The sequence below is a fragment of the Condylura cristata genome, unplaced genomic scaffold (genome assembly GCF_000260355.1).
Source record: "Condylura cristata isolate star-nosed mole 26May11 unplaced genomic scaffold, ConCri1.0 scaffold00017, whole genome shotgun sequence".
Taxonomy (NCBI): domain Eukaryota; kingdom Metazoa; phylum Chordata; class Mammalia; order Eulipotyphla; family Talpidae; genus Condylura; species Condylura cristata.
The window spans coordinates 3,012,999-3,023,797 of NW_004567118.1; the positions used below are offsets into that span (position 1 = coordinate 3,012,999).

Sequence of the window (10,799 nt, forward strand, 5' to 3'; positions counted from 1 at the left end):
CCTTGCCTCCTTCTGAGATGGGCCAGTTTGGCCCCAAGCCTCTTGGAGAGGGTCCTCATGAGGCCCAGCCTGGGATCGCTTCTGGGCTCTCCACTCTTCCCTGCACTCACAGTTGGGGAAACACTGACCCTTATTTTCCCCAGTTTTTTTAGAAAATGTTTTGCAAAGAGATCTCTGTGTGCCAGATCCTGCCTTGGGTGGGGCACTCAAAAGTTGCCAACTCCAAGAGGACAAAGGGGGACATTTGAATGGTTCTGGCTTGGATCCTCTCTTGCTTCCCTACAGCACAGAGTTGTTAACCCTTTTATTGTGATGACCCCCCCAGGAGTCCTGGAAGGCATTATCCTCTAATGTCTCCCTGCCCGTGAATTTTATCCATTCGCACCAGGTGCACCCCCCAATTAATTTCTACCCATTTGTGGGGCATTGTCATCCTCGAAGAGAATTGCACTGTAGCAGACAAGCAGAATCCTGAGTTTTGATGACTTCCCCCCTCCCCTCCCCCCAGTCTGCTCTGTTCCAGTGTTCTCTCTATGCCAATCCTGGGCTCTGAATCATCTCTCCCCTCGCTCCTCTGTCTTTCCCAGGCAGTGGCTGGGAACAGAGCTGGTTAGCACGAGTCAAGGGAGGTTCCCACTCGCAGCCCAGTGACATTGCCTTTCTCCCTGTCAAATGTGAAGTGCCGGGCCCAGGACCGGACACATAGTAGCACAAGAATCTTCTTCCTAAGCCAGAGGGTCTTAAGTTTAGACAGCAGGGGTGGGGAGTGGAGCAGACGGGCTGGGAAGTCACCTTGGTGCCCCTCTCGATTGATCTTGGACTGGCGCCTTCCTGGGGTGGGGAGCTGTGTGTGCTTAGTGGGGCAGGGGAAGCTGTGCATGTTTTTGTTCAGACCTGGTCATTAAAGGTAACTCTGGAAACCAAGCCTGTGGGAGTGGTGGTTTTGTTTAATAAAAATGTGAAAACAGAACAAGCAGAGCCCTCCCCCCCTTGTCACCCCGAGGCCCCTCCTTTGGCTAGGACCTCTGCCAGGGAAGTAGGGGTGGGACAAGTGTGCCGGGCCTGTGTGCCCAGGGTGGGGGGAGGTGCTTTTGGATTGTGTTGGTGGATGTTGTAGCAACAGGCCAACTGGGTGGGCCCAAGACAGCACTTCAAGGCCATGAGTCATAGGGGAAACCTGGCTTGGAAAGGAGGAGGAAAGAGGAAAATCCATTAATGGAGGGGAAAAGCTGAATCGTGGCGGTTTACTCTCTCCGGGGTCGGTTATCAGGGGCTTAGGTCAAGCTGTTTCCACCCAAACCCCCAGCTTCCCATTAAGAAGGCAGCTTCCCCATAGAAGTCATCACTGTGGGAAACCTAGAGTGAATGGGGCTATAGTTCCAGGTTACCTTCCTGGACTAGGAAGACACCTCACAATCCAGGTATATACTCCCCCTCACTGATTGTCCCCCGATCTAGTTTGAGATCTCCTATCAGGCACTAGGAAGATGGGATCACCTACTAGAAGGCTGTGATGTTCTCCTAGGGCCTGTTCACTTCCAAGCTTAATTGGCAAAGACCTTTACCTAGGAAGCCAGAGACCAGAACACCAGCCAGCCCAGCCTTCTTTGGGTGGGGTAGAGGGGTGGTGAACCAGGGATGCTGGGAGTGGATCGGGGAGACAATGTGGATTTGTTTTCCAGCAGCTGGGACTGTTTCCTGACTATTCCCCACCCGTTACTCTTAATCCCTCTCTAGTCCATCCACATTGTCTGAACTTAGGGGAAGGTGGGGTTTTTATGTGGAGTGAGCGTAAGTGTAAAATGGGAAACTGTGAAGGAAGGAGCAGAACTACATCTCCTTTATATTGGGTTTCCAGGTAATTCTTGGTGAAGATGGACATAGAGGTGGAGAGTTTAGATCCTAGAGTGTGGGAAATAGTATAAGAGACAGTACTTATGTAACGAGCCTGGATAAGTGAGTGATCCTAAGAGGCTGGGACCTTCCGGCACTCAGAACAAGGACGACACCCCTTTCACTGCCTCTATGAGTGATAAAAAGCATGGGCTTGGCAGAATGCTATAGAATGTGTTTGGGAGTACTAACCCAGCTGTGGCAGGTGGAGACTACAAGTCCCAGCATGCCCTGTGCCCAGGCCTGCTGGGAGGTGTAGTTGAGTAAGGAGAGCCAAGGAGGCTTGGTGCCCAGCTTGGGAGCAGGGGTGGAGCCAGGGCTGCCTCTTTGTCCCTGCTAATGCTATTGAGAGGGAGGGAAGGAAGTGGGGAGGGGGTGTTCCTAGTTTTCAATGTAAACCAGGAAACTCTGGGGGGATGTTGATGGGAGGGAAAAGGAAAGAAGTTGGGGGGTGGGGAAGGAATTTCTGTAGCAGGTGGTGCAGCGATACCAAAGGGTCACAGTGTGCATGTGTGTGTGTGTGTGTTTGGGAGCGAGGTCAGTACATGTTGCCTCATTTTTTCTCAGATGGGATTTTATTACAATTCTGGGAAATAACCTTCAGAAAACCCTTTAGAAAAATTCCTTTATTCCTTTTTCTGAAGTCCCTAAAGAGAGTCTGGGCCAAAGAGGAGATCCAGTCCATGGGTTACCGGGTGTTCCCTTTCCTGTTTTGTGCACAGCATCACCCTCTACTACCCCCCCACCCCCGCCCCGCCTTGGGGGACAGGGGTGTGGGAAGAAGGGGGTGATCCTGAGATTCTGAAATGTTGCCCAGAGTCAAATCTTGGCGATTTTGGAATGGAAGAACAGCGCTGATGCTAGGTCCTCCCAGGGGAAGAGGAAGGAATTGGCTCCCAGCTCCAGGATGTCAAGAATCTCCGTTCACCACCCTGTTTCTGGCCACTTGAATTTCCATGGGGCTGGGGTGGGGGTGGGGGAAGTCAGGAATGGAAAAGTAATCTCTCCCTTCCAGCCCAAGGCAGGGGGGTCAGAACCAAAAGAAATGTCCAGGTCAGGTTGGGGAGAAAACATATTGTTGGCTCCCAGTCACTTCTTTTTTCCTTCCTCAGTTTCTACACTGGAGTGGGGGGTAAGGGGAGCCCCTTAGACAGGGGCCCACGTTGTTTGGGCAGAGGTATGGGTGAGGGTGGAAAATGGCCAGGGTGGTATCAACAGTATAAGAGGACAAACAGCGGGAACCCGGGCCTCCGACTGCTAGAAATGGTCTGAAGTCTGGGAAAGGCACCCCCTGTACCTTAACTTCAAACCACCGTCTGGGGGCGTCTCCAGAGCCTAGCAGTAGACTCACCAGGCTACTCCCTAAGCTGAAGAAACGTTCCCACCCCTAGTTTGGCGGGGCTCGGGCAATGTGCGACTTGGTGCACCAGAGGGCGCTCTGTCCACTGCCAAAGTGGAGCAGTGTGCTCCGGGCGCGCACCTTAGGGAAGAGTCAGCCTACCGCCGCGTGGAGGGCTGCAGAGAGTAAACGCAAGTGCAGTTATAATGCTGGCGGATCTCTCACCCAAAGCGGGTCCCTCCTCCACCAGTCTGTACTTATCGTGCGCTCCACACCTACTTAAGGGCGCCCACCAGGTGTCGGGCTCTGTGCCAGACGCTGGGAAGCAGCTGCGACTTAGCCAGGCTGCTTTCACCGGTACCGCGCACTCCCCTCCCGGGACGTGCGCCTGACTCGGTTCGCCCAGCGTCCCCCCACGTCTGCTGCACTGCCTTGCGCCTTGCCCCTCCTCATCTCTTGGTTCTGCCCTCCCTTTAGGATGAAGTGAAACTGCCGGCCAAGCTGAGCATCAGCAAATCCCTCAAAGAGTCGGAGGCGCTGCCCGAGAAGGAGGGCGACGAGCTGGGCGAGGGCGAGCGGCCAGAGGAGGACGCGGGGGCGCTCGAGCTGTCGTCCGATGAGGCGGTGGAGGTGGAGGAGGTCATCGAGGAGTCGCGCGCCGAGCGCATCAAGCGCAGTGGCCTGCGGCGCGTGGACGACTTCAAGAAGGCCTTCTCCAAGGAGAAGATGGAGAAGACCAAGGTGCGCACCCGCGAGAACCTGGAGAAGACCCGTCTCAAGACCAAGGAGAACCTGGAGAAGACGCGACACACCCTGGAGAAGCGCATGAACAAGCTGGGCACGCGCCTGGTCCCCGCCGAGCGGCGCGAGAAGCTCAAGACCTCCCGGGAGAAGTTGCGCAAGTCCTTCACGCCCGACCACGTGGTCTACGCGCGCTCCAAGACGGCGGTGTACAAAGTGCCGCCCTTCACCTTCCACGTGAAGAAGATCCGGGAGGGCGAGGTGGAGGTGCTGAAGGCCACCGAGATGGTGGAGGTGGGCGCCGACGATGAGGAGGGCGGCACGGAGCGCGGCGAGGCCGCCGATCTGCTGCGCGGGAGCAGCCCGGACGTGCACACGCTGCTGGAGATCACCGAGGAGTCGGACGCCGTGCTCGTGGACAAGAGCGACAGCGACTGAGCGCAAGGCCCGGGCTGTGCCCAGGAGGCCGCGCCCCACCGCACCCCCCGCCCCTCCCAGCCCTGCCCCGTCCCTGTTCCTCTGAACTTTCTCTGTCGCATCCTCTCTCGGCCCCCAGACAGGCTGAGGCTGTTCCAAACTGACAACCCAATCCCAAGCAGCAAACCTCCAAGCTGATCAGACAGGAGTGGGGTGCGGCTTCCGCAGTGGGCTGGGGCGTAGCCTGGGTGGAAATGGAATGAGGAGCGATCCGTCCCCAGGTTGTCCAAGTCGGGGAGCCTAAAGGAAACTGTCATTTCCTTAGTAGCCTGACTCCAACTGCCTTCCCCCCACCTGTCCCCTCACACTCACACCCAACGCAGTCATTCCTGCTCCCTTTCTCATCCTGATTCCCAGAGACTTCAAAGCCAGCATTATCATACAAGGAGAGAGGATCCTTGCCCACGTGGGAGAACCCTTACTGAAAGGACTTAAAGTGGCTTTGGGAGAACCGGGGGTGGAGGGGAGAGAGGACAGTGAGCTATGACCCTGGATGAGGGTCAATAACAGGCTGACTCTGCACAAGGTCCCAGCAAGCTAACCTGAAGCCAAGAAGAACCCTGAAGGGGAGTAAGGGGGGAGTGTGTGGAAAGTGGGGAACACTTGCGTGTTAGGGACCTGAACATGGTTATGGTTTTGGAAAGGAGAAAAAGAAAATAGAAGGTGGAAACTGGTGAAGGGAAATTTTCTCATTAGCAGCCTGAGAAACAGGAGGCGAATCCCACCTTACTGGGGTTCTCAGAGATAGCAAGATAAGGGGAGTAGATGGTGTGAGAAAGCAAAATTATCCCAAGAGAAAGGTAAATTCACCTAATCCCTCCCTCCGATAGAGGGATCTGGGTAGCCACCCCCACCGCAGCCATTTCTCGAAGTCCAGAAAATTAGGTTCCAGAAGGGGGCAGCAGAGAGCTGGAAGTTAGGAGGCTGCGGACTGGAATGGACAAGGTGGATGGCCGGCCACCACGCTGGGAGTCGCCCCTGCCCCCTTTCTGTGGAGCTGCCCAGCCTCTACCCCTGGCAGCTTCTTCTGGAAAGCCTTCCCTAGAGCTAGTATCAGAAAGTGGAAGAGCTTGCCAAGTCCTCTTGGGTTCCTCGCCTGTCTGAGGTCCTTCCCTGAGGCTTGGGAGCTGAGAGGTGCCACTTCCAGCCGAGGCTCTGGTTTCCGTAGGCCACTGACCAGGCCCGAGTCAGTCCTCCTGCTCCTCCCCAGTAAGGGCGGCTCGTCAGAGCAAGGACAGCGCCCCCTCTCCAAATCTCAGCCCAGGAGGAACTGAAGTCGGCCTTCTTCTCCCCAACCTCTCTGCCTGGTCTTCCTGCTCTGCTTTTTTAGAATTGCAGCTAATTGTTTTGTTTTAGGGGGCGTGGGAGGGAGGGAGGCTGGGGACACACACCTTTTTTTTTACAATACAAGGCTTTGCTTTTTTTTTTTTTTTCCTTATCTTGGATCCCTTCTCGCCTCTGAATGGTTGGACACATCAGCTGAGGGAGCATGGGGGTTGTGGGACAAGGTCCCTTGGTGCTGATGGGCTGAAGGGGCCTGATGTGTGGGCAGACATAGTTTCCTGCCGCTGGGGAGCCTCTCCTGTTACTGTGTCCTGATGAACTGCCCGACCAATAAATCTGCTTTTCTAAAAGGATCTGTGTTGGGTTGTAATCTCCAAAGGTGCCTGAATGAAGACTGGAGAGAGCTCGGGAGGTAAAGGGAGGACTGTGGACTTACTTCACTTGCTGTGGCTGGGGAACCGCAAGGAGGGGAGGAGTGGCATCTACACATTAGCCAGGAAGAAACAGAGCTGGGGTTATAGGCAGGCAGCCTGGCCCCAGTCTGGGAAGGGGCTCAGGGTGTCGGACCCACCATGTAGGGTCAGGGCATTAGCTTTCCAGATATTCCCCTTTCTCTACTCAGCTTCCCCCAAAGACACCCCAGATTCAGCCTAGAGGACATGGCTAGGGACGGGGGAAAGCAAGCCCCTGCCTCCCACCCTGAGTAGCCCAGACAAAGGACTCCAGGCTTGCGGGATTGCCAGTCACAGCCACACAGCCTAACATTCTCCACACAACCGTGGGGAGCCAGCGTTCATTGTGCAGCCTTTGGGCTCCCAAGTGGCCTTAACTGCCGATAGGTGATGGATTTCCTAGCACAATGGACACACGTCACCCTGTGTGTTCTTCCTGCATCAGAATCACCTGGAAGTGGTGTCTCTAATAAAAATGTCATTTTTTAAAAAAGATTTATTTATTTAGACATACAAGAACTGGGGTATAGGCCAGAGGTACAGGGCATGAGAGGATTCACCAGACACAGAGTGGGAACAAAACAGGTGCATCTACTGAAATACACTGCTGAGGGGAGCAGTGGGCGAGACAGGAGAGGTCTATTGGGCCATGTGGGTCAGCTCCCCGGTGGGGGCTTGAACTCAGGCCATTGTGGTGATATGCTGAGGCTTAACCCCTAGGCTACCAGGGAGACCCCCCCAAATAAAGTCATTTCTAGGGCTTGATCCCAGCCCCCTGCCATTAGCTCCAATAAACAAGTTCTTCCTCCTAAGCCACACCTCTAGGAATCTCCTGCCCTCCTCCCAGCAGCAAGTTCAGAGTTCAAAGTCTCCCACAGTAAGCTGGCTTCCCACCAAAGCAAATGGAAACTGATGCTAAAAATTCAGAGCCTGGGAAAGTCCCTTCTAGGAAAGACTCACAAAGGCTGCTTCTTCATCTGGGACCCAAGTGTGCAGCTGTGTGAAGCAGGGAATAACATGAAGACACCAGTTGTGGGAGGTAAGCCCAGGGGGAACCAGGAAAGTTCTAGAATATTAGGTTCTCCTGCACTTCTCTTACCTACAGTGCCCAGGTTCCTCCTGGCTCTTCCTCCGTTCTTTCAGGGCCACCCTCCTCCTTGACCCCCCAGACTCTCAGTCCCACCAGAGCTCCTTGGCAGCAACCTTCTTCCCTACCCACTTCTAGGCCAGCTGCCGCTTTGCACAGAGCGGTTCTCTGAACAGCCACTTTCCTGGGGCCCCTGCACCCAGCAAAGCCCCCTTCACATCATGGTGTCAACAGTGCTCCCACAGTCAGAAATGAGTCCTTTAGCTCTTTCCATGTGGCTGACGGGGGGATGGCTGGTCTCAGGCCTTAGTGAAACAGTCAGCAGCCTTTCAACAGGATCTGATGGCATTCCAAGGTGTCCCACGCGCCCCCCACCACTGCAAGAAAAAAACGCCTCTCCCCAGCCCCCACTGGGCATCGGCTTGCCCACCCCCCATTAACATTGTTTACCTGGGTTAGCAGCAGACAATAGTCAGGGGTTTTCACCCTCAAAGTTTCCTGTTAAATATGACCTGGGAGTGAAGGAACTTCCTCTACACCCTCAGACTGAGTAATCAAGGCTCTAAGCGTAAATCCTACATCCTAATCCCTAACAGGTTCACTTTCCATCGGAGCTAGGAGACCCTCATCTGTCACCTGGAGTATCTGAACTGACTTTAGGTGCTCTTTCCAATCCAATCCCCAAATTATTATTTATGTAACTACATCATGGCAAGCACCCTAATCTATATGATAGGTAATGTATGTATATTATAGGTATAATAATATATATGTATTAAAACATAACTTACAGTTCTGTACACTTGCCTCAGTTCTTGTGTGTGAGTCAACAAACTCTTTCGGGAATCTGTGCAGCAGAAATAACCCGCACACTTTTAGGACTTGGGCCTTTGTCCTCTCTGGAACGAGCTCCCTTTTTCCAGCTCCCCTTGTAAACTGTCTACTTCAGCAACTCTGTTATATTAGTCATTTCCTTCACAGGGCTCCCTGAAGTGGTCATGTCCTGTCCACTTCTAGAACCCACCTGAAGCACAGGATTGGGAATGAATGAAGGAAAATTTTCAGATTTCTCAAAGGAAAACTGGGGTTCTGCTATCAAAGGAAAGGGGGAGCAGATGGTGGCAGACACAACAGCCAAAGTTCTTGCTTAGTGATGTGTATGTGATACTGTGCTAGGAACCAAAGCTAGCCCTTGCTTTTAAGTGTTCGCAATTAGTGGAAGAGGCAGATGTTTGAGATAACTTAAGGGAAAAAAATACCTTAAAGAGACGAGTCTAAGGGAGGTAAAGCAAAATGTAATGGCAATTCACTAGAGAGGAATTAAATCTGCTTGGGGAAAATGGGAAAACTGGGAGGAGGAAGGGGCTGATAAGTGGAGATTCTAAACATGGGTAGCATTTCAAACAGATGTTGCTGGAGGCCAGAGTATTTTACTGGATGTAACAGTGCTTCAGATACCACTGCATTCCTTAATGCCATTTGGTTGAAAGTATAGCAAAAGGACATAGCCCAAAAGGGGGAAAGAGGCTGTAGGTAGAAAGCTGCCAAGACACCCACTCCACCGACTCCAGCAACCACTGCCCAGAGAGGCTAGGAGTAGGACTCGGGGCTCCCCAGGGACTTCTGAGAGGGGTTGATGGATGGCCCCTGCTAAAGAGCTGACGTTAATGGAACTCAGCTCCAAGGGCTCCCAGGCTCCAGGTCTCTCAGTTTCGGATTCCCGATTCCTGGCAGAGGGAATCTGATTATGTCAGTTAACATCCATGTGCACCCCAGATTTCATGATCTGTGGCACAGGGGATAGGACCATGTAATCTGGGAGCCTGTTTCAGTATATGATTGGGAAATGGGTGGGGAACAATTCCCAGGAAAGCAGGACTTGGGAGCCAGGCAGTGCCCAAGACATGTGCATTCAAACAGATACTCAGCACATGTTGATTAATGCAATGAAATCAGTGACGTGGACGGGGCGGCTCTCCAGGCAGAGGGCACAGTATGAGGAAGGTAAAAAGGAAGGAAAGCAAAAGGCATGATGGAGGGACAGTGAGTGGATTGTGGCCTGTTAGAACTAAAAGGGGCCCTGGGCCTCCCTGGTGGCGCAAGGCGTTAAGTCTCAGCACTATGAACTATAGACAGCCACTGCAGCATGAGTACTATCTCCCCCAGAGAGCTGACCCACATGAGGCAGGAGACCTCTCCTGTCCCACTCACTGCTCCCCTTAGCAGTGCATTTCAGTAGATCCACCTGTTCTGCTCCCCCACTCTGCCTCTGGTAAATCCTCTCACCCCCACACTTCTGGCTTACACCCTAGCTCTTGTATGCACAAATAAATACAAGTAAATCTTAAAAAAAAAAAACAACAACTAAAAGGAGTCTTGTTTTATAGGTGAGGAACCATTTTGCAGCAGAAGTTGCTGTGGACCCAGGTAAGTCATTTATCTGTATCTGTTCAGACTTAGGAGAGCCCAGAAGGAAGGTGGTCCTTGGCAAGCTGGAGTAGATGAGGTTGCCAGGGAGGGGGTTAAGGAGAGAAGATGGAACTTAAAATTAAGGGCGGGAGTACCCACCTTTAAGGAAGGGGTTATTAGGATTCCTTCCAGTAACGCTCATGTCTATCAGATGCTCCTGTTCCTCACCGCTCCCTACCCAGGAAAGGCCTGGCCCTTCCCTCCAGGCGTTGCCTCTGAGAGTGACCAGGACCCCGTGTCCACAATTACTTTGTTTAGGGTGGACATGTGGTTCTGTCTGGGCCAATGAAACACCCTGTTGCCAGAGGTTTAGAATTTTTTAAAGATTTATTTATTTATGCATCCAAAACTGGGGTACAAGCCCGAGGTGCAGGGGCGGTGAGAGGATTCACCAGAGACAGAGTGGGGAGCAGAACAGGTCGATCGACACAGTTTACTACTGAGTGGAGCAGCAGGAGGGTCAGGAGAGGTCTGCCGCGCCATGGGGGTCAGCTCCCTGCCCGGGGATCGAACTGAAGCGGCTGCCTTAAGATTCGTGGTGCTGTGCTTTAACCCACTGCTCCATAAGGGAGGCCCAGGGCTTTAGAATTTTGAGCCAACAACCAGGGGTGCTGAACATTTGCAGTAGCAGCTTCAAGTCAAGTCCTGACAGGGAAGGGCAGAGCTTCAACGAGGCATTCTATGAACGCCCTTGCTGAGGTTCCTGGAATCACCGTTCCCACAGAGTGGTTATCCAACTCTTTATTAGAATTTGGGGGAGAGCTTAGTTTCCTCCTAGTCTCCCACACCCACACTTTTTTTCTTTTATTGCATAAGCTAGTCATAGTGACACTAGATGTCATTTTAACCTCAGAGAGTTTAAGCAATTGATCCACAGTGCTGAGCAGCGGACCCTTCCAGGGCCTGGTTCTAGCCTGCTGCACTACACACACATTAACTCTAGAGCATCCTTAATGAGAAAAACTTTATTTTATTATTTTTTTTCTTATACTGCTGGTGTATAGGCCAGTGGTGCGGGGAGTGAAAGGATTCACCAGAGACAGAGTGGGGAGCAGAA

General features: G+C 52.9%; 1 protein-coding gene across 1 annotated transcript in view; it reads left to right on the plus strand.

Moving 5' to 3' along the window:
• PTRF (polymerase I and transcript release factor) overlaps positions 1 to 5,832 on the plus strand; it is a 12,327-nt gene extending 6,495 nt beyond the window's left edge. The window contains exon 2 of the mRNA XM_004684163.2: positions 3,710 to 5,832. Within this exon, the coding sequence (XP_004684220.1) occupies positions 3,710 to 4,411 (702 nt within the window). The 3' untranslated portion in view covers positions 4,412 to 5,832. The remainder of the gene's footprint in view (positions 1 to 3,709) is intronic.
• The last annotated feature ends 4,967 nt before the right edge of the window (positions 5,833 to 10,799 follow it).